General features: G+C 50.0%; 8 protein-coding genes across 8 annotated transcripts; 3 read left to right on the plus strand and 5 right to left on the minus strand.

Annotated features, from left to right (window-relative positions):
• Positions 1-419: 419 nt before the first annotated feature.
• RPC82 (putative DNA directed RNA polymerase III subunit Rpc82) lies at positions 420-2586 on the plus strand (the record flags this gene model as incomplete). Its single annotated transcript, XM_043281979.1, has 4 exons — positions 420-431; positions 493-549; positions 664-1509; positions 1576-2586. 4 exons carry the CDS (start codon positions 420-422, stop codon positions 2584-2586), a joined length of 1926 nt encoding a protein of 641 aa, XP_043139404.1.
• Positions 2587-4350: 1764 nt separating this feature from the next.
• ACHE_60769A (phosphate-sensing transcription factor PHO4) lies at positions 4351-6640 on the minus strand (the record flags this gene model as incomplete). Its single annotated transcript, XM_043281980.1, has 3 exons — positions 4351-4895; positions 4961-6002; positions 6065-6640. 3 exons carry the CDS (start codon positions 6638-6640, stop codon positions 4351-4353), a joined length of 2163 nt encoding a protein of 720 aa, XP_043139405.1.
• A 1946-nt stretch (positions 6641-8586) lies between these two features.
• ACHE_60770S (uncharacterized protein) lies at positions 8587-10917 on the plus strand (the record flags this gene model as incomplete). The annotated part of the gene is made up of 3 exons (XM_043281981.1): positions 8587-9310; positions 9367-9816; positions 9875-10917. 3 exons carry the CDS (start codon positions 8587-8589, stop codon positions 10915-10917), a joined length of 2217 nt encoding a protein of 738 aa, XP_043139406.1.
• Positions 10918-11609: 692 nt separating this feature from the next.
• Positions 11610-13781, minus strand: hsp90 (chaperone Hsp90; the record flags this gene model as incomplete). The annotated part of the gene is made up of 2 exons (XM_043281982.1): positions 11610-13460; positions 13521-13781. 2 exons carry the CDS (start codon positions 13779-13781, stop codon positions 11610-11612), a joined length of 2112 nt encoding a protein of 703 aa, XP_043139407.1.
• Positions 13782-15186: 1405 nt separating this feature from the next.
• ACHE_60772A (NTF2 and RRM domain protein) lies at positions 15187-16936 on the minus strand (the record flags this gene model as incomplete). Its single annotated transcript, XM_043281983.1, has 3 exons — positions 15187-15474; positions 15542-16564; positions 16631-16936. 3 exons carry the CDS (start codon positions 16934-16936, stop codon positions 15187-15189), a joined length of 1617 nt encoding a protein of 538 aa, XP_043139408.1.
• Positions 16937-18075: 1139 nt separating this feature from the next.
• On the minus strand, positions 18076-18479 carry ACHE_60773A (uncharacterized protein; the record flags this gene model as incomplete). The annotated part of the gene is made up of 2 exons (XM_043281984.1): positions 18076-18381; positions 18432-18479. The coding sequence occupies 2 exons, from the start codon at positions 18477-18479 to the stop codon at positions 18076-18078; spliced, it is 354 nt and encodes a 117-aa protein (XP_043139409.1).
• A 2172-nt stretch (positions 18480-20651) lies between these two features.
• On the plus strand, positions 20652-22062 carry ACHE_60774S (uncharacterized protein; the record flags this gene model as incomplete). The annotated part of the gene is made up of 2 exons (XM_043281985.1): positions 20652-20722; positions 20787-22062. 2 exons carry the CDS (start codon positions 20652-20654, stop codon positions 22060-22062), a joined length of 1347 nt encoding a protein of 448 aa, XP_043139410.1.
• Positions 22063-22115: 53 nt separating this feature from the next.
• On the minus strand, positions 22116-22867 carry ACHE_60775A (PMF1/NNF1 family protein; the record flags this gene model as incomplete). The annotated part of the gene is made up of 2 exons (XM_043281987.1): positions 22116-22410; positions 22461-22867. The coding sequence occupies 2 exons, from the start codon at positions 22865-22867 to the stop codon at positions 22116-22118; spliced, it is 702 nt and encodes a 233-aa protein (XP_043139411.1).
• Between the last annotated feature and the right edge of the window lie 95 nt (positions 22868-22962).

Genomic DNA, 22962 nt, shown 5'->3' on the forward strand with positions numbered 1-22962 from the left:
GAGATCGAAAGCCGGAGGGGCTTTAAAAGGCAATTGGGAGGGGTGGTGGTGGCAGAGTTGCTGGCCGACTGTTGTTGGGCGGGATTGGAAAGCGATGTCTGAAAAGCTTCAAGATGCCGGACACCGTTGATTACTCGTCCGTTGATTGGTCAAAATGACGAGTGCGGGCGGAACCGGCTTTTCCTCATTCTCCGTCATGTGAGGTCAGGTGACTTTGATCTGCACGTGAGCGCCTCGGCGATAAGAAAAAAAGGAAGACATGAGTCGATTGTGGTCTTCGTTGAAAACACTCACCTTGACTTGCGTCTTGTTTGATCCCACTTCCTATGGAGGATTTGCGGTGATCTATATCTTCCCTCTGCCTAGAGAATTGGAGCCCAGCAGGTTCCTTAAAGGCGCAAGAGGAAAAATCGAAGAAAATGACGTCTCAAGTATGCGATTATATCGTGTTCGCCCGTGCTCGCATTGATTGCTGATTGTGTGATGCTGCAGAATTATGCTGAGCTCTGTACGCTCCTGGTTGAGGATAGTTTTGGAGAGTTGTTCGGGGTAGGCTTGCGCTTGTCGAATCACTGTTTCGCTTTCGCGACGGATCAACCGTATACAAATGCGAGTTGAAGACGCAGGACTTCCATGCTGACTATTTTTGTCTCTGGCGTACAGCGCATCTTCGCGACCCTACAGCGATATGACCGTTTGAACCTTTCGCGCTTGAAATTCTACTCCCGTCTTACAGACCGTCAACTCCACCATGGCCTCGCCGCTATGGTTCAGCAAAACCTCGTCTTCCATTACACATCCTACGATGACGGTGTCACATATTACGAAGCAAACCAGCGCGCGGCATATTACCTAACTCGGTCCGGCAAAATCTTGGAATTCATCGAAGCTCGATTGGGGCAATATGCAGCCACGCTCATGTCGGCTATTATGTACTTAGGCCATGCTTCAGTTAGCCACCTCGAGACGTTGCCAGAGCTGAGACCCGAACCATCACAGACGAACGGCATTAATGGGGAGCAAGAGCACGAGCACGAGGAAGACGAGGCGAACGGGGAACACGAAGATCAAGCGAATGGAATAGATGGTGAACACGCTCTGTCAGAGCAGCCCTATCTTCTCCATCCGACCCTCAAGACTTTGGCGGCCCATGGATATGTACTTCGTGTCCGAGAAGCCCACTTTCAGAGCTACACGGACACTATCTTGGATGCAGAGCGAGTAGTCACTGCGAGACCAGATATAAAATCGATGAAAGGGAAGAAGCTGGAAGAAGCGGTTTTTGAGAAGACGCTAGAAATAGTCAAGGAGAAAACCGACGGGGACCTTAGTCATGGTTTGAAACACAATGGCGTTCCCCGCGGCGCGAAACGAGGGCGCGGCGCAGCTCAGCCTAACGAATCTGAGGTGCAGACGGGACAAGCCGATGTTAATGAGGATGGCGAGGAAGACGAAGAGGAAAACGAATGGTCAGATGATGAAATAGGTAACGATACTGTTCCTATGGAGGTAGGTTGTCCATTGTTTTTCTTTGTTTCTTGGGAAACGGCTAACATGGTCTTCTCCCCACTACAGTCAGGGTTGGTCGTTCGGGTTAACTATGAAAAACTCGATGTTGCGCTTCGAAACTGCCGTTTCATCGGACTCGCAGAGCAAGATTCATCGTCTGTCACGGCCGAGGTATACGAATCCCTGCTTCGACGAATCGAATATCAAACCCCGCGCTGTCGAGATACAGTTGAAATCCCTCGCGAAGGCGAAGAGGGAGAGCAATATTCTGTTCCAATTCCGCTCAGTGCCATCGCGGAGGATGTCGACCAGCAACTTGATCTCTCAGGCTCTATTGGCCCTATGGATATATCGCAGCCTTTCAGTCGGCGCGGCAAACGCCCATTGGAAGATGGTGTCAACGGAACCAGTCATGAAGGGACCAATGGGTTATCATCTGGTGCCAGTCGCACATACGAATTGGACCAGCACCTTAGCCTTCTGGCGCAACCACCTCACAACTTGACATCAAAACGGATCGTTGGAGGTCTTATTACCTGGACAGTCGAATACCGGCATGTAGCGCGTACATTGCGCCATCTCGAGCTGGAAAAGATGATTGAGGCTCGATACGGCGATGTGGCTTTACGGGTTGTCCGCGTTCTACACGCCAAGGGCAAGCTGGATGAGAAGCGACTGCAGGAGATCAGCCTTTTACCCTTCAAGGACCTACGCCAGGTTCTCGCTACCATGCATACAGGTGGATTTGTTGACCTACAGGAAGTACCTCGGGATGCGCAACGGCAGCCGTCACGAACAATCTTCCTTTGGTTCTACGACCCGGACCGAGTCGCCAGCAGTGTACTGGAGGACGTATACAAAGCCATGTCCCGGTGCTTACAGCGCCTGAAATTTGAGCGCAGCCGACTCAGAGAATTCCTTGAGAAGACAGAGCGGAGTGACGTTAAGGGAAACGAGGAACAATATTTATCGGAGGGTGAACTGAAGATGCTGGAACAATGGAAGGCCAAGGAAGCGCTGCTGCTTGGTGAGGTGTCGCGTTTGGACAACATGGTTGCCGTGTTTAGGGACTACTAATCATGGTGTAACAATCACTTGGGTTAAAAAAGGTATATTTCACATTTGCATTGCATTATCCTTGCTGGCATAGCGCATAGCATCGTTATATAGAAGGGAGATACGACCAGCCCTGCAACTTGACTAGTCTAGGGCGCCTCTGTTATCTACCCTAATAGAACCAGTCTATCATTCACTCATGGCGCATTTCGAAGGGCATATCCCATGCGTTCTCTATTACAACCTACCAAGAACAACAAACCACAAAAAGGATTAATGGTCATTCTCTGTATCATGTCATTTGATGTAGGTCACACTGGAAAAGGACTTCGACCCTTATACTGGTTATGTAGGAATCCTCTTCCACCATCCCGTCTCTCTGCGAAGCAAGCCAACTAAATGAGACACTATCAATTCCCTTTTCTGACAGTCTTTCGACATCTAGTAGAGATTATAGCCCTTAACGGCTTCCTTAATCCTACTGAACAGACAGATTGATGAACTATCTGCAACCAGCAGAGGTCTTCCATGTTATAGGAATGGAAAAGAAAAGTCCATAGGTATGGTTCACGTAAATTACACAAGCACAGGATTATATAAATGAATATATCAATAACTTTGTCTAGACTAGTCCAAAACGCGATATGGACTGTTCAATATTACACGAATGTAAAAGCTTCCGATTCGCACATTAATCGCTAAATCCACTTGAAGTCCTCAGACGGCGTTTGCCGAAACTAAAACCGAACCTATGAAATATTATCTGGAGACACTTTTAGAACAGCACGGGCCTGGGATACGGAAGGGCGGCCTCAGAATAAGCAGATATAAAGCCATTGCGCGGGTTTAATAAGATGAGATGAGATATCGCCAATGTCATTTCACGCTACGGTCGAGGAGCTTACGGCGCGCAATTTAATCGAAAAATGTAAGTAGTCGTGGTTAGATAGAGAGCATTTGAGAATTAAGGATAAAATCAAATTTCCCTATGCATGAAGGAGATGTAATTGCGACCTGTTTTCAAATTGCAATGTTATAGTATCAAGATTGAGGTGTAGCAATGACACGGTGCATTAAGAAATTCTCACTCCTCTACCCGGAACTACCAAGCCTTTCTCATCCGGTGGCGCTGGAATTCGCTGGGGGTACTATATATCAAGCCAGAGCATTTGTAGGCGATTGAGCAATATCGTTCACGATCCTCAAGTGCTGGCCAGCCTCTCAGGTGTTGATATGATTAGGGCTAGCTAGACTACTGGACGTTGAAGGGCAATAGTAATCCATTGCATCAAAATTGGGACCATTGGTTAGATTGTCTAGATATCATTCTGTAAATAATATATGGAGAATAAGAATAAAAAAGTAAGGGATCTAGATACAGCGATAGAAAGAAACAATTTACAATCACACCAAACCAAACCGCCCACCAACAAAACAACGCCCATTAAGACCTGGTATTGCAAATTCAAGACATGGTACTCAACTGGAATGGATATTATCTTTAGGTGCCACACGCACAAAAAGATATAGCATATTCCTTATTGCGGGAGGGAAAATTGAAAGCAGAAAGAAAGGGACAAAAATAAGAATTAATAAAAAAGAAAGACAAAAAAAAAAAACCATACCCTGAATAACTGCGAATCAACGACAAGCCGTACCCACTGTAACTTAGCACTCATCCTAGACTTTTTTTTTCCCCCGGCCGTATATCATGACTTCGTATCTGCACGTGTCACGTCAACGGTGCGAAAAACAACCATTCCCCTCTTAAGATGACTCTTTGTGTCATGAGGACGCAGCTGCAGAACTTCCATCGCTCTGGACATTTGGACTGGCAACCTCTGTCGATTTACTATTGGTGGTGGCTTCTTCATTCGACCCAGAACGCGAGCCATCTTTGCTCGATTCTGAACCTTCTTTCTCTCCAAGTCGGGCTTCCGCTGCCGCCAGCTTTAACCTCGTGCCTGCCAATTCATGCTGCAACGATTTGATATAATCAATGGCCATTTCAACCGTACTAGCCTTGCTGATTGCTTGATTTCCGGCTTTCTCCTTCTCCTTGTCGCTGGGCTTGACGTTGCAAGCCGCAGCCTCTCTGGCGATCTTCATCTTTGCATACTCCACAGGAATCAGGCCTTCGATTTCCTTAAGAGCATTGTTGATTCGATTCCGGCGACCTTGTTCGGCAAGTTTGTGGTTTGTGCGTTTCGAACTCAGATTCTCAGCTAAGGTCTCGGGATATGATACACCCGGCAAGAGTGTTCCGTCCAAAATGTGTTGGTAATTGGATTTAGATGCCAGATACAAAGCAGATGTTTCACTCGAGACGCCTATAAGAAGCCACTAGTTAGCATCGCAGCAAGTAATAGAGAAAATAGGGAGAGGGGCTTCTTACCATCGCCACGTGGTACCAAGGGTTGAATATTAGGGCTGATCTTGGGACGTATTTGCGGACTGGGTTGCGCTGAGCTCAGGCTTGGCCGCTTTCTACTTGATGGACCAAGTTTAGGCGTTCCAGACTTTTTGGCAATCGGTCCACTAGGCGACGGCATGGCAACTGATCGCGGACTGGGTGCCACTGGGGCGGACTTGGGTTCCAACGCGGGGGTCGCGCTGGTTGATGCTGCTGGTGTAGGGACACCCGAGTGGATAGTCGTATCGATACGAGCCATCTTTGGACGGGGCCCAGCAGATATAGAAGCCTCGGGAAGGACGACATCAGTCATAATATCATCATGTGAATCGCTACCGGGCACCAGTTTCGCTTGGCCAGTAAATTGACCAGTCGAATCTTGACTCTGTTGCTGCGATCGTTGAATACGCATCAACATTGCGGGCGTTGCGGGCGCGTTGTTAGCCTGCGATCGGGATGTCTGAGGAGCAATTGCCGGAGACCTGCGTGCATGAGGAATCGCGGGCGGGGGCATCAATGGTTCCGAGAGGGGCTCAGGAGACACTGAGTCCTGCGAACTTTCGTTGCTCCCGAACTGATATCCTCCTCCGCTACCACCGTTGGGCTGGTGCCTGGCCCGATCATCCTGGCCAAGATCATTAAGCATCTCATCGGGATTGATACTGAGGAGCGATTTCTTGCGCGCTTGGGGCCGCACAGATGGCGACTGTTGTTTCTTAGCTCGCGCAGAGAATCGATTGGTCGTCGAAGGATGACGGCGGTGTTTGGTGCGAAGGAGGCCGGGCGAGGAAGGTGTCGATGATGCAGGAAGGGCATGGTCAGCGGGGGACTGCAAGAAGCCCATATCTGGAATTTGAGGTCCTCCTTGCGGGAACGGGTAGCCGTTACTGGAATTGGCGTTCTGGGCTTCGAGAGCTGGAGACGTGAGAGGGGTGAAATACTCTCCAGGAATGGTGTATTCTGGGAGGCGGAACTGAGTTTCCAAAGGTGTCATTGCAGGGGAAATAAGAGGAGTGTAGTACGCCTGTGTAATGCCAGGGTGTTAGCTTGTGCTCCCATGGTTTACGTGGGGGAATTCGTCCTAACCTGTTCATACTCGTCCACTCGTTGCGGATACTGCGCCGCGTTGCCATGTAATTCAATGCTGTTGGGGGTCGGTGGAATTATGGTTTGGCCATTGGGAATGTGATAATGCGAACTCGCCGGCTGCTGTGACGGTTCCTGTGGCTGTTGTTGCGGTAAATGCTGGTGATCTTGAAAATGGGAGGACTGCTGCGCCTGGGCATAAAACCCGGGAGTCATGACAGCCGTTGTAGTAGAGTAGGAAGGCATCGACAAGCCTGACGAAGGCGAACCGGAGACATCATGACCGCTGGTGTTGCCTGTGTGGGGATGGAGTGAAGCAGAGGTGGGATCATTGGTGTCCATGCGAACGAACTGGTCTGAAGCGGTCGCAGAAGGGTTCCCAGGAACCGAACGAGGAGGAAGTGACTGTTGTTGTTGTTGTTGCTGTTGTTGTTGTTGCTGCTGCTGCTGCTGCTGCTGGGGAGAGAAGGGCATTCCAAACTCGAGGAAATTGGTGAAGTCGTCGTCTCCGGCCGGCATGAGCGACTCATCTTGGAGATGGTCCTGCCACAACGACAGCGACGGTTCAGGGTCCATTTTCAGGGTTATAAAAAGTAGCTATGAAACTAGTAGAGACAACGAATGAAGAGGAATATAAACGGGAATATCGAATATCACAAGAGAGGAAGAGAGTGGCGTAAGAGAGGAAATATTCCGGAGTGAAGGCAGAGGCCTCACTCAACACAACATATTACCGGCAATCATGATGTTGGAAGATGTTGCGAATTCAAATGGATGAAAAGCAATGTTCCAGAGCAGGATATGACGCTGGACCTGGACGCAGAAGAAGAGAGAAAAAAACCAAGAGAAGGTGAGGAAGAAGAAGACGGATTCCTTGTGCCCGGCTTTGCCGATCGGATTTGAGTCGGGAGGCACCGCTTTTAGCACGGTATACCACTTTGTACTCTGTACGTACTTGTACTATAACATACTCATACTAACTATGCAAACCCTTGTCTAGAGCCATTTCTCTATATCAATTATGATTGTGCCGCATGAGGTCCGTTGTCGGCGTTGAGTTAAACAGTCGCACTAACAGCCTCTTCCTGTAGAACGGTCTATGAGGGGCAAAAAAAAAAAAGCCCGAAATAAAATGAGAAAAGGTTTCCGGAGAGACTCGGGGGGGGGGGCGTCCCTGGCTCTGTGCGCACAGAATGCAATTTTGCAATTTTTTAAGCTTCAATGGACCTCCAATTGCGCCAGCGCACATTGTTATATCAAGCACTTGATCTATGCACTCAAGTTGTCTCTGGTCGTTCCTGGCAGATGAGTACTCTGGAGTACACACGGATATTCTCCATATTCCGTACTACTGCTGCTATGTTCTCCGTATTCGAGTGAGTCTAGACTCCTGCTTATATCGACGTGGATTGTATGGATGGCTGGCACAGTGGGTGCTCCACTTGCACCCCGGAGTACGGAATAGTGCCGGCTTTATCATATCGCAAATGTAACTAAACCAAAGCCATAAGCCATTAATTTAGTGTTGTGTATGTCTTTTTAACATCGACGAAGTTGCTGAACCAATGTCTCACTCTTCGAATCGGGAGATATTGTTGTCTGGTAATCTGTGGAAGTGGATTCTTGTGTGAGTAGCAACTGTTCCCCTCTTCTGCCGATTCGAGGGACTGACAGTGAGCACTTAGTCAGTACTCTGGAGTTGTACACCAATGCAATTCCCGTCCTTCATCGGCAATCTCCAAATTTAAGTTAATCGACATTGTACCCCTCAAGTACTCCGGAGTAAATCTCAGAGCACGCCACGAGTAAAAGCTGAGGCAGCAAATAGCTACACACTGCCTCTCTGCGTCTCCTCGTCGGATGGAGATCACCGTGATCGCCTAGGGTTTGTTTGCTTGGATGTGATCCTGCTGGACAAGCAATGTATGCAGCTTGAGCTGGTGCAGGCTTGAGTGTCTGGATTGAAACCAATGGTAGACGGAGATTCCTTGGGAGGCCGCCCTATCATTATTGAGAACCTTAGTAGGATTCATTGCACGATCAGACCATTTGACTGGCGCCAACTTATGGTTCCTGCAATGCCTGCAGATGCAATGCTTTGTGAGCATAGCCAAGCAATTTAGACGTTATTGCGTGTCAGACCCAACTCGAGCATCACGTGTAGTCCACCATCTTCCAGTTTTTGATAGATACCTTTTCTATCTGTAGACCCAGCTGTCGGAAGACTGCAGACTGCATCCTGAGTGTATGCTGTATGCACCCCACCAGACCCCCCCCCCCCCAAAAAAAGACAAGAGGTCATGTTCAAGGGATGCATACCCCTGGGGTAACATGACATAACATAACGTGATATTGCCTGAATAGGCAGGCAATCACTCTTATCACCGCTTCAACCCATCATCATCACCGCATCCCCAGCATAAACATCCTCCATTCCCGACCGCTTTCTTTCTTTCCATCTCCTTATTTTCTATCGCCCCACGGCATCATCCTGATTCTCCTTGCGACTACTTCTTTTCGCGATGAGGCCTCCGGTTTCAGACGTCCCTCTACCTCGTGCCCGCAAGGCCTCCTTCGAACAGTCGGGGACTGATCCCCGCATTACATCCCCCGCGACTTTCTTTCTTTCACGGCGCCCCGATAACGATCCCTATCCCGATTCTGACTCTGACGACGCTGAGGCCACGCGAGATAGTATGTACGGCGTCCAGAGCCTCGACGAAGCCGTTCATCAGGCTACGTTGGCCGCGTCCGAATGCGACGATATCCCCGCAGCGGACAGCGGTAAACTGTCCCCCAACCCGGCTTCTCATAACAATAACGAATACGATGCGACCGAGACCGCCCAGCGGAGATCAGCATTTAGAGCATTCGAATTGCTTCACTTCAAATCCGATCCTTCTTCCTCCTTCTCCTCTCTCCAACCTCCACCTTCCGATCCGGCCTCATCACGTCCCTTGACACCGCTTAATCTCAGCAACCCAGATGATCATTCTTCGTCGCTACCCAGCAGTCCAAAATCATTATCGGACCATTCCCTCAGACCGCTGGATGATGTTTCCATTACAGACGAGCAGGCTATCGTCTCCGGGGACGAGGACAGTGATGGCCGCGAGGTGCCAGAAGCTGGTACTGATGGCATGCCTCAGCTGATCATGCCTAGTCTCAGGATGCCTAGTCGAAGACCTTTTACAGAGCGAGGGAAAGCAATGGGTCGGTTGAAGGTGCTCCTTGCTGGTGCTTGCGGTAGGTTCATACAACGGTGCTGGATTGGAGACGAGAAAGCAACTGACCGCTGTTAGGTTCTGGGAAAACATCGTTGATCAAATCAATCGTGCAAGAATGCGAACACATTGTACATGTTGATCCATTTCCTCCTTCCTCTTCCTCGACACGACGACGCCGGTTGTCTCGTGCACAATCTCTGTCTAATGGAATGCGCTCAGCCATGTTAGAGATACATGCGAGCACCAAGCCGTACCCCTCGTGGTGGTCGGATTTGGAGGATTCCCGCATCTTGCGGAGAAGGAAAAGCATGGGCGACATTGTGCTTGAGCGCAACCTCTGCTTTGTCGACACACCCGCGACTTCGTTAAATCGTACTGAGCAGACCGAGGTTATCATTTACTACATGCGCCAGCAACTCAGCCGTGCTATTGGGGCCCTAGACTCCTCGAATGCTGACTTTCAGAACATGCTCGCTGGGAATGGCGGTTCTCAGGTTGACGCAATCATCTTTCTCATCTCACAGGGTAAGTACCTGGTCACAAATCACACTCATGCTTATGCTCTAGCTCACATACATTTCAGATACACTTGAAGAAGACGTAGAGTGTATCAGGAAGCTTTGTGATTTCACGAATGTCATTCCAGTCATAGCTAAATCAGATCTCATGTCGTCTGACCAGATTGCTGCCCTCAAGTCCACCTTTCAAAAACAAACACGAGCCGCTGGTGCCAAACCTTTTCTCTTCGGAAATCAGTTGCCCGGTGAGACAGAGACATCTGAATCTCAGATGCCTTTTGCGGTGTCATCCGTAAAGTCCAATGACGAGGATACCATGGACGCCAGTACTTTGATGAGCCCGGATTACGTTCAACCCTTGGTATCATCTGAGTTAAGCCTCCTTGTCCAGAACCTATTTGATCGAGATCACCTGGCCTGGATGCGACATTCTGCATCCAAGAAACTCGTTCAAAGACAATATGAGCAGCAACGACCTATGCAATCGCCCAGGACATATCAACGCTCGCCCTCTTTGAGCTCCTCCGTGTCAATATTGACTTCTCCAAATCATTCTTTATCCTCCCCCAGTTTTGCCTCACCTGCTCTTAGCGGCTCACTAGATTACACACTAGCACGAATAACAGACCACACCCAGCGAGAAGAAAGACTAGCCCAAGTACACCTAGTCAAATGGGCCGCAGACCTCCAACGAAGCCTCCAGAACGAACGCGAAAGATACGCAGCAATGGCCCGAGGTGAACGCGCCGCCTGGCTAACAGAACGCCTCAGCGAATGTGCCGTAGACGGTTCCCTAGTCCCCGTCACCACCACCCAACAACCTCTCACCACCTTCGGCGGACCACTACGCGTCTTCCCCGAAAAAACAAGAGGAAACCGCGCCCAACTCCAAACCAGACAAAACATCAAATACCGCCACATCACAGGGTTAACGCCGCACGACCCGTTGGGTGTCGTATGGTGGACGGACGATCTCAAGCAACGGGGGTGGAAGATGTTCCAGGTTGTTGGGAGTTTCGGGGTGGTTGGGGGGCTGGCCCTCTGGCTTGCTAATTTCTGGGGCTTTCCGCCTCCGCGTCTGGCTGATGTTTCTGTGGACTGGTGGTGATTGATCAATCGGTTGAATACCTGGCAGAGACAGGAATTCCGCAGATGAATGGGATATATGCATGCTCTTTAGGGGTATAAGGCATAGGATCTTACATTATTTACATTTATATCTAAGAATAATAATATTTCATTGCTGGGACTTGAATTGGGACCGGATGTTTGTTTTTTTGTGATGTGGTGTTCAAGCGGGTTCTTTTCGGGATATCGAATTTGATTTTGAGCTTCGTATGTTCGTGGGTGGTATTCAAACATGAGACTCGGGAGTAATCCAACTCCATCGTGTGCTATGAAACTGCTATCTACAAGGGACAAGCCCATCCAGGAAGGAGACACGAATCTGGGCTCGCTACGAATCTACAAGATTTACTTGAAGACAGAAATTGAACAGTAGAAAGTAGCATTCTTCGTAAAGAAACAAGTACATAGAGTACTGTGTATGGAATTATTCAAACGCTCAAAACGCCGGGTTGTAGATCGTAACACACATGTCTTTCCTGTCCCGTCTCAAGGAGTGCAGTACTCGCATTATGCGGATACCACCGGAACAGTTGCTTAAAAGTCATTAAAAGAGAGAAAAAAAAAAGCAAGCAATTAAAAAGAAAAGAAAGTTGAAGGAAGAAGATACATTTCGTGTCCCCGTTTCCAATTAAAGACTTCTTTTTATTTTTTCTTTATTCTTGGGCGATCCGTTTAGTCAACCTCCTCCATGGAGCTTTCACCGGTGGCGGCGGCAGGAGCGGACTCCTCAGCGGCTTTCTCCTCGGTGGTCTCGGTGTCCTCGTCGATGTTCAGACCGAGAGAGACGAGTTTGTGGATACGCTCAGCGAAGCTGGCGGGCTCCTCAATGGTGAAACCAGAGACCAGGAGAGAGGTCTCGAAGAGCAACTGGGTGATGGACTTGACGGTGCGGTCGTTCTCACCGTCAGCCTCGACCTTCTTGCGGAGCTCCTGGATGATGGAGGACTTGGGAGAGATTTCGAAGGTCTTCTTGGAAGACATGTAGGAGCTCATGGAGGTGTCACGGAGGGCCTGGGCCTTCATGATACGCTCCATGTTGGCGGACCAACCGAACTGGCCGGTACGGATGGCGCAAGGAGCGCCGATGAGCTTGTGGGAGACAACGACCTTCTCGACCTTGTCGCCGAGAATCTCCTTGAGGCTCTTGGCAAGACCCTCGTACTCCTTCTCCTCCTTCTCGCGCTCAGCCTTCTCCTCCTCGGACTCCTCGAGCTCGAAGTCCTTGGTGATGTCGACGAGCTTCTTGCCGTCGAACTCCTTCAGCTGAGTGAAAGCGTACTCGTCAATGGGGTCAACAAGGAACAGAACCTCGAAGTTCTTCTGCTTGAGGGAGTCAAGGAAAGGAGACTTGGCAACAGCCTTGATGGACTCGCCAGTGATGTAGTAGATCTGCTTCTGGTGCTCGGGCATGCGGGTGACGTAGTCCTGGAGGGAGGTGGCCTCGTCACCAGACTTGGTGGACTGGTAGCGGAGGAGCTTGGCGAGGGTGGGGCGGTTCTGGGCGTCCTCGTGGATACCGAGCTTGATGTTCTTGGCGAAGGCCGAGTAGAACTTGTCGAACTGCTCACGGTCCTCAGCGATCTCGGTAAAGAGCTCGAGAGTCTTCTTGACAATGTTCTTCTTGATGACCTTCATGATCTTGTTCTGCTGCAGGGTCTCACGAGACAAGTTGAGAGGAAGGTCCTCAGAGTCGACAACACCCTTGATGAAACTGAGCCACTCGGGGATGAGGTCGGTGGCATCATCGGTGATGAAGACACGGCGGACGTAGAGCTTGATGTTGTTCTTGGTCTTCTTAGTCTCGAAGAGATCGAAGGGGGCGCGCTTGGGGATATAGAGGATGGCACGGAACTCGAGCTGACCCTCAACGGAGAAGTGCTTGACAGCAAGGTGGTCTTCCCAGTCGTTGGAGAGCGACTTGTAGAAAGAAGCGTACTCCTCCTGGGTGATGTCGGTAGGATTGCGAGTCCAGATGGGCTTGGTCTTGTTGAGCTCCTCCTCCTCGATCTTGCTCTCCTTGACGGTCTTGGTCTTCTTCTCCTCCTTCTTCTTCTCCTCCTCCTCGTCAACCTCCTCGACCTTGGGCTTGTTGTCATCCTCGCCCTCCTTCTTCTCCTCAGCCTCCTCATCGGGGACCTCCTTCTCGGTCTCCTTCAGAACGTGGAGGTAGATGGGGTACGAGATGAACTCGGAGTGCTTGCGGACAACCTCCTTGATGCGGCTCTCCTGAAGGTAGTCCGCCTGCTCATCCTTGAGGTGGAGGACGATCTTGGTACCGCGGCCAATCTGCTCGCCCTCGGTGTCCTGGGTGAGGGTGAAAGTGCCACCGGCAGCAGACTCCCAGATGTACTGTTCGTCATCGTTGTTCTTGGAGACGACGGTGACGCGGTCGGCAACAAGGTAGGCGGAGTAGAAACCGACACCGAACTGACCGATCATGGAGATATCAGCACCAGCGGAGAGAGCCTCCATGAACTGCTTGGTACCCGAACGGGCAATAGTACCAAGGTTGTTGATCAAGTCCTTTGCGCCACGTTAGCCCTAATCCAATCACGCCATTCACAATGTATGATAGCAACTTACAGCCTTGGTCATACCAATACCGGTATCCCGGATGGTCAGGGTCTTGGCCTCAGCGTTGGGGATGATGTCGATGCGGAGGTCCTTGCCCGAGTCGAGCTTGGACGAGTCGGAGAGAGACTCATAGCGGATCTTGTCAAGGGCATCGGAGGCGTTGGAGATAAGTTCACGCAGGAAAATCTCCTTGTTGGAGTAGACAGTGTTGATGATGAGGGAGAGGAGCTGAGAGATCTCAGCCTGGAACTCGAAGGTTTCGGCAGACATGATGAAGGAAGTCGTTAAGGCGTAATTCTGGATGGAGCAAAAATCTGTTAGCCTCAAGGTCCCGTATCCGACTACCCCGCCACGTTGAGTCACCACTGCAGAATTCTCTTTGTTCGATATTCAAATGTTTGATAGCAAACAAAGCAAAAGATTCTTCTTTTTCATCCAACCGTCCAATTGTTTTCCTGGGAAAACAGAGATTGTAGATGAAGCAAGTCGAGCTCAACTGGCGGAGGTGGGGTTATATAGCAGCGGGATACTCACAAGTTAAAAACGAACAAAAAAGGAACCCGGAACGAAAAGGAAACAGGGACAGAAGAGATGAATATGAGAAGATGCCTTCAAGAGGAGGCAGGAGATGATATGGTCAAGAAGGAGTGATGGAGAGGAGGAAGAGGAAGAAGTGAAGCGGGCACTGGAAAGAAATAAATTCTCTGGGAGAAAAAAAAGAAAATCAGTTTCTACGGCAATCCAGCAACTTCCACACCCTCTCCGCTACCCGCTAAACCCGATCCGGTAGTTTGCTGTGTGTATGGAGGATCTTCCAGTGTGTTCTTTGGTCAATTCTCTATTTCCTTTGGCTGACATGTCTCCAGATTTTTCTTCTGTTCCATTCTCTGCCTTCTTTTGCCTCTTTTCTCTTGTACTTTGGCCGCCACCCCTCCTGCCTAAGGCATGCATCTAGAACGTTCCGCTCTCCACCCAAACTCCCCGCGGAGCCAATCACATCACTGTTTTTAGCTCTACATCCACGGCAATACCGTATTGTACGTTTTCCGCCCTTTTTCTCCGCCCGGCCTCTGCGTACGGGATGTACGGCTCGGTATTGGTGTAAGCAACAGATCCGACTTTACTATCAAGATCTCATACACAGCATGGCAGCAATGGAAAATATGAGCCATTTCAGTCGCATTGTGAAGATATGAAGAAAAGGTATGAGTACGAACATTCAGCTCGCTATGCTAGAATCCAGCTGGAGGAAAAGAAAACAAGAGAGAAAAGAAGTCGTATGAAGAATCCCAAACAAATCACACATCAGTGCCCTGCTCTGCAAAATGGGCAAAACATCTGCAAACGAAATAGGAAAAGAAAAGAAAACAAACGACAAAACAGACTTTTTCCAACCGCTAGTATGCACTGTAACGGAGAAAAAACTGAACCACATAGCATGTCATTATCAGTAAAAACGCGAGTAATACATGTCCTAGATTTGCTCCGAAGCAGGTGTCGAGAAATCAAGACGAGAAATAGGGGCTAACCGTCATTCATATGACGAAATAGCAGAAAATTCGAAGAAAGATAGGTAAAAGAAGAATAAGTAAAAAAAGCTTCATAAGCTTCGTGAAATCAAATGCTTTTTCGTGTTTCGTAGGCTCCGTCAACCCCTCAAAATCAATTAAGGAATTTAAGCAGTCTGGGCCTGGTTACGACCCTGACCCTTGGGGCCAAAGTTTCCACGGCCACGAGGAACAAAACCACCGCGGCCATCACGCTGGAAACCACCACGGCCCTGGCTACCTGCACGGTCTCCGCGGCCACGGCCAGCGCCACCACGAGGGCCGTAATTGGCATTGCCGTAGTTACGGGCACGGCGCTCTTCCACGTTGATTTGTTCGCTTCCGATCTGGTGGGGGTTAGCAGCAACAGCAGCAGCATAACCAGCAGGCTCTGCAAAGTCGACGAAGGCGCAGTTCTAAAGAAAATCATTAGTCTAACATCTCCAAAACGAGAGTTACAAAGGAGTGGAGCGTCGAACATACCCTTGGACGGCTCACTTCAAGGTTCTTGACCTTTCCAAAACGCGACAGAGTCTGCCTCAGCAAGCCTGCGTCAATCTTGTCGGTAACATTCTTGATGTAACCAGAGACTTGTTCGTCAACGCCACGCGACTGGGTCTTCCTGTGGTCGTGACCAGCCGTTTGCCAACCATTGTTGTCGTTGGCGGCAGGCTGGCCGGGGGTAGGGGCGGGAGCAGCCGCCGGCTGAGGAGCGGGAGCAGCAGGCACCGCAGCCTGGGGAGCAGAGGTGGGAGCGGGAGCCTTGGGAGCAGCAACAGGGATAGCAGGAACAACTGGAGCGGCACCCGGCTTGGACGCAATGTTGGCCCAGGTCTTCGGGGCGGCCGGGGCGGCCGGAGTGGGAGCCGGGGCCTCCTTTTCAGGAGCGGGGGCTTCCTTCTGGACAGCCTTGGGGGTTGGCTCCGGGCTTGGCGGGTATTCAGTCTGGGTCGACTCCGGCTCAGCGGCGAGAGCAGGAGCACTAGCAGCGACAGGAGCCTCTTGCGTTTCAGCAACACCGTTGGTCTCAGGAGCAGCCTTGGGCTCCGCGGCCTCGCCGTTAGGCTTAGCTTCTTCAAGCTTCTCATCGACCTTGGCGACAGCCGGCTCGTTGTCCACCTGAGCATCTGGAGCAGCAGGGGCGGCTTCAGGAGCAGCTGGCTCTGCGGGGGCCTCAGGAGCCTGCTGCGGCTGCTCCTGTTGCTGCCCCTGTTGCTGCTCCTGCGGTTGCTGCTGCTGTTGTTGAGCAGCCGGGGCGGGCTCCTCGGCGGTGACGTCCTCTTCCTCCTCGGTGAGGTAACGGAAGATATCGTTCAGCACGTAGTAGCCGTTGGGCTGCTCGGCAAGGACGAAAGTCTGCACGAACTTGCGGGACGGCTCAGATTTGTTGGAAATTTCACCAATGACATGTACTAGGATGTTGTCGAATGAGGCCTGGGAATCAACGTTCAAGACGCGGACCTTGCAGTCCTGGAAATCCAGCTGCTTGATCTTCTCATTGATGGCCTAAAAGAGCGGTTAGAAATCAGGGCTTTGTTGGCAGAGGACAAGCGACATGAGGCATCGACTCACCTTCTGACCAACCGCGACGGGAACCGACTCGGCCTCAGTACCGAAGACGAACTGCGACCGCCGGGAGTAGAAGAGGTGGAGTTTGTCTGGACTGCGGCTCATGTTGGTGTAGTACTGCTCGACGAAATACCAACCGACTTCATCTTTGGAAATTCCATTCTTCTGATCGGCGGGGGGCGCATTCGAGGGCGTGGACGACTGCGCAGGCTGGAAGTTGGCAGAGTTGTTCATGACGTGGTTGTAGGAGTCGGCGTACACCTGCGTGGGGTAGGTGCCGTTGATAGGAGCCTGAGTCGTGTCGGCCATGGTTGAAGTAGCAAGCTTTTTTAGTTGTCGTGAAAAAACAAAAGGTAGTCCGAGAGGAGGATTCTCAATAACCGAGGAAAAATAAGGTCGTGAACCAAGGGATCTATGGACAGTCAAGCAGCCTCTATGGGGATATCGATAAAGAAAAGGTCTAATAAAAAGCTTTCACACGCTTAACTGTAATATATGAGACCCCGGTCAGTAAATTGGAACGAGAGCAAAGCGGAGTAGTGAGTGACACGAACGGTTCACGACATAACGGAAGCGGGCAAGACAGGAAAGGAGGATAAAATTGACATACCAATGTGACAGCTCAAAGGTAGAAAAGCGATAGAGAGAGAGGTATAATAAGAAAAAAGCGTTCGTATCGCGTGGGAGAGAAGTTGGAGGAAGTTCAGAGAGATATTCTTATTGTGCGGATTTCCAATCTGAGCGAAGACCAGACGAGAAATCAAGATGAGATGAGCGACGATTGCGAAATTCCGGAGCGGAGAGGACAATGGAAGACGAGAATGACAGACAAATACACGGAGTCTGAATATGGGAGGAGTGAGGATATGCGAAGACGAAGAGGAAGTGGAGGAGGAAGAAGAGAAGAGGGAAAAGAGAGCTTCTCTTGCTGTGGTGAACCAATTTCGCTGTTTCAGTGCGGCGGGTCTTGGCATTGAGACCACCGCTTTCCCTATTGGGACAGCGCCCTGGCCACAGCGGAGAAAGACTGAATCATTCACAGCCATTGGACTGCGTTACTCCGTACTATGAAGAACTGTGATCCTTGAGAAGCAAATACACAGAAAGCAACCTATGGATATGTAACAGTAAATACAGTCGTGGGGTCAATATCGTGGCGAATTTTTCAAAACATTACTGCGCAAAACAGATAACCAGACAACCAGAAAGATTCAACACAAAACGGAATCTCGTAATCGATCAAAAACGCCATTGACAACCGTAAGAGAAAATGAACAAGATACAAGAAAAATCGGGGTATGATGGTCATGAGAGGGAAGCCTCATTAAACGATAGAAACCAGGTATCGAACGTCGTGTGCGCCAGAACCACAAATAGAGATGTAAAAAGACAAAACCCAATGGAACATATCAAAAATCGAGACAAGCCAATTCTTCTTCTTCACAACCTTAAGTGGAAGCCTCAGTCGCGGCCTTCTCGCTCACAACAGGCTTGCGCATAACAGCATCCTGACCGGTCATTCTGCGGCCGAGCGCGCGTTCCATCTTGGCACCAATGGCCAGCTTGTCAAGGCTTTCGGTCTTCTCTGGGGTGGGGACGAAACGCTGTTTCTGGAGAGGCTTGTTCTCGAGACGCTCAAGGCCGTCGCGAACGTGGTTGACTTCAGCCAGGCGGGGGTCACCGCTGGGTAGACCGCCATTGGAGGCGATCGAGGGGGTTCCGCTGACGGTAGAGAATCGCTGCGAGGCACGGTTCTGAAATGTTTGTTAGTTGAAGGGCTTCGTTCAGCAGCGATGAGACGTACGCTGGGCATGATGGGTCTTGAGGATTCCAACGAGTTCTGACGGGCCATGTCTTTCGATAGCGATATGCGATAAGATTGGTAGGTCACTAGTTTTCTTATCAATCAGTCGATTCGTGGACCAGGGAAGAAATAAGAGAATAAATATGGAAGATATGCCGATCCAAACATTGCATCACCGCTGAAGAAAAGCGAGGGAGCAAGATGGAGCGGATGGGAACGGATAGAACCGATAAATCTGCGTACCTTGGATATCAAATCCACTTGGTTAGAACAACAGTATTCTACTGTGTAAGTAGACAATAAGTTGACGAATGAAGTTGAGGGACAAGAAGAGAAGAAAAGAAAGAAGAGAAAGCGGGATAGTCGGATTGTTATGTATGGGTTATGCAAGTCGTCCCAGAAAAACTCAGGAGGCGCTGAAAGAGTGTGGGGCGGTTGGCAGACACACTGACTCTCCGGTATCAGACAATCAAACAATGAGTATCAGTCTGGGATTTGTATATATCAGTGAGGGATTGATAGGTGGAGCCGTTGATTATTGCAATCCTTTACGGATTGATAGTCCAAAATCAATAAATAATCCTCTGTAGGTGGACGGAGAAAGAAAGTGGCGGCGTGGAGAGAGACAAAAGGGGGAGGTGGTTGAATGAGTTTGATTAAGCGCATATCACTACGATCGGCTGAGTCTCTACGGAGAATTTGTATGCGCTTGGGTACTCTTCAACCAATGCGTTTTGAGCAGTGATGTTCAATCATCATCATGCTTGACTACTTTCCTTTCAAAGATCTCTTCTTGAGGAATTCCTAACAAAGTTACATCGCCACGTGCTTTCCACGCGAGATTATCACGGGATTCCACGTGACATCGAGGTTCTACAGTTTTACTCTGCATCAGAGTAACACACTTGACGTGTCTCTGTAGAACCCTAAAAATACTCAGTCCCCTATCGATCTGCCAGCTTCAGAGCACCCCGAGCCCCGAACTTGTACTTGCAGACCCCAACGCCCAGCTCCACCAACTAGTGACCACCTACCGAGCTCTGACCAGCCCCAACCGGACACCAAAAACGGCCACTTCTCTTTCCTGTTCGATAACCCAAAAAGGGCCCCGCCTTTTCTCTACTTCAGTCCCCATTGATTTTCATGACATGTCTGCTGTCATTATCAGTTTCTTACAATAGCCAATCCTTCCGGAGATATTGCGTTCCGCTTTGCCAATAATGGTAACATTTGGGTGATTAGGCCCATTGTACAGGAAAAAGGGGACTGATCAGGCCACCATGCTATTGATTGGCTGCTGTCCAAAGAAATAAGCCGAGGTCTACTCGCATTTCCAGGGTTCTCTGCAGAATGCTTGTTCATCCGAGTCCGGAGGGAGTTTCCCTGCAAGTCAGGCACCATATTCGGTCTGATTCAGGTACGCGTCGCATTTCTACTATTGAGCAGAATACTTGTACACGTCTTTCTGATCAGTCTAACGCCCATTTATGGATTAACATAAGGACACTGCGGACGACGCGACGTTAAAGGAGCATGTGATTAGGACAGTGAAACTGGACCATACAAGTAGTTAAGCTTCCCATGGTTACAGATCACTCACCTTCTTAATTGGCCAGTAGTTGCCGTTCTGTTTCAAGCCTATGATCTCTTCATCTGTCCAAGTCGATTTGAAACATCATGTTCATCACGTGTTTAATCAGTCATTAGTCAGAATTATTATCTTGATTGAATCAAGACGATTCAATAAATATATGCTAGGTTGAATTGCCCATTGCAACACTGAGGATGCATTGTGCATAGCAATTCCCACGCTTAGCGTCCATACAAAACCGTAGTCTTGGCACTATCGTCATTTCCCGCCGCAAAGATTTGCAGCTTAACTTTCATACTTTGAGAATTTTATTTACGAGCACAACAAAGAAAAATACAAAAAGAAGACAAAATGCCTAAACCGAAATCCTTCCTCAAAGAACCCAAGTTAAAGAAAAAGGCCGCTCAGCAGGTAAAACCAACCAATGCCCTTTGGTAAAAGCAGCGACTCGCAAAATCTAACCCTGACAGGTCCCGGTAACAGCGGATGAATTCCTAGCTGGTATGTTTTCCTGTACATAAAGAAGGATTACGATGTATACTGACATTTGAAATGCAGCCGGCGTCGAGCAAGAAGAAGCCGGCGAGAAATGGCGCGCCGGTGACGCTGCCAAGTCCCTGCGTTTCTTCATGCGTGCTGTTACTACCTACGACCAGGGTCTAGGCAAACATCCTACATCTTTTGATCTGGCATATAACAAGTACGTCTTCATTTTGTGGAATTATTGGTTTGCATGGATACGTGGAAATAACATAAACTGGCAGAGCTCGCGTCCAATATGAAATCACCCAACATCCCAAGCTGGCCGCTCAATTGGAGGCTCCCCTGCTCCAGGCCTTACAGGTCGCACTGCAATCGCATAAAGATGCCTTGACATTGGATCAGGAGAATGCAGACGTCCTGTTCAACACAGGCCAGGTGCTTACCAGTTTGGCCGAGGTCGTCTCTGATATCAAACATCCCAGCGACCAGCAGCTCACGCAAGCTGTTCAATGTCTCCAGGAGGCTCTCGAGCTCTTCCAACGTTGCTTCGCAGTACAGGAAGTTCGCTTCACAGAGACGCAGGAGGAGATCAAGCAGATGGAATCTGGTGACATGCAGGTCCCAGATGTCCAGCCACAATCGGAACCTGAACCGCAGCCGCAGTCCGATGCTAATGACGAGGCTGCTGAGGATGCCCCAGAGCAATGGGCCGCTGTGGTCGAGCCAGTGACTAAAGACAGCCTAGTCGATACTGCAGTGGCGCAACTTGAGGCCCTCACTACCCTCTGCAACTTGCTAACTTTCAATCCTGGTGATGGCCTTCCTTGGGTTGAAGAGTATTCTTCCGACCTTGTCCAGAACAGAATGCCGGCGTATGTGGATGGTTCAAGCAGAGAGTATGAGGCAACTATGGCCCGCGCCAAATTCATTTGCGCCTTGACAGAGGTCATGTACCGAAGTGGCCGAGTCGAGGTGGAGACATATCATCAGGAGATCACTCGTGTTTTCGGTCCTGAGTTGAATCTGTCTGCCGATCCAGAAGGTCTCTGCAGCAAAGCTGATGCTCACATGTCGTTCAACACTGCTGTTGCAGATCTCCCTCCTACGCATGATCCAGAAGCATTCAAGAAATCCTTGGTCCTGCGATGGAAATCCCTATCCACCGCTTTGGACTCTTTAACAGCAGCCTCCAAGTTGCCCGATGCTGACAACCTCCCCAAGATTCACATTGCAAGAGGTGACGTGGAGATGAACAGATGGAGACTTGGAATGGCACCATGGGAGTATGGAATGGCTCAGCAAAACGGATCCCTCCTTCTTCGAAACGCGCAGACATACTATCGAGGCGCAGCGGCTTTGGCCAGGCGAGATGGAGCAGCGGAAGAGACACGCGATGGGACGTGCAAAGAAGCCTTCGCGGCAGGCTTGGAGGGCCAAAAGGACAAGCTGATGCAGCTCAGAAGGGCCGCACCAAAGGAGCTCGTGGCAGTGGCGGAGGACATGGTGGATGATGGCTTAGCAAGCCCCATGGAATTAGAAGCTTTGCTGTCGTCATAAAGCAAGAAAAGCCGAACGAAATGATGCAAAAGTTTTCCCATGCTCGTAGATCCTTAGATCTCAGACCTGCCCTTAATATCCTCGTCCATCTGTATCGTCTCCTGCCGCAGATCATTTTCTTTGCTATATTGCGTCGCAGCAGCAGCAGCACCCTCAAGATCAGCTACAACCGACTCGAGACTCGACATCAGATTCTCAATCTCCACCCTCTGACCCTGAATCTCCTGCGCCAGAGTAGCATTCTCCGCATGCGTAGCATCAATCTTCTCATTCAAATTCGACTGCGCCTCTTGCAAAAAAGGAATCAAATGCGCCTGATACAACTGTTCCGCGCCTAGAGTGTGAGGCCTACCATCGTCAGCACCATCATCCACAGAAAATCACAAAGGTGAACATACGCAACATTCTCCCCCTCCTCCCGCATCTCATTATCCCCATTATCCCTCCTATATCTCGCCTCCCCAACCAACCGATCCAGCTCATTTAATTGCCTCACCGCATCGCGCTCCAGCACGATATCCTCAAACTCTGCCTTCGCGCTCTCCTCCAGCTTCGCATTCAACTGTCTCCACACGCTCTCCAGACTAGCTGGGACATGTTTTGCGGGCGTCGGGAAACAGCTGGCAAAGTTTGAGTAGGAGTTTGCGCGGAGGGTGCGCGCGAGGGCTTGCTCGAAGACTTGTTGGAGACGCGACGCGCGGGGGCCCGGGGTGAGAGGGACGGGAGCTGGTGGGGGCGGGGAGGGGGAGGCTGGTCTTTGGGATTGGGTGTTGGCGTTGCCGGTGTTGATGTTGTTGCCTGCCATGCTTTCTTTTTGGGAGGTTGGCGATGTGACTTAGTCGAGGAGATGGGATCGATTGTTGATGTTCGGTGTTGGTCTACGGACGGCTTTTGATAAGG

Source organism: Aspergillus chevalieri, chromosome 6, assembly GCF_016861735.1.
Source record: "Aspergillus chevalieri M1 DNA, chromosome 6, nearly complete sequence".
Taxonomy (NCBI): domain Eukaryota; kingdom Fungi; phylum Ascomycota; class Eurotiomycetes; order Eurotiales; family Aspergillaceae; genus Aspergillus; species Aspergillus chevalieri.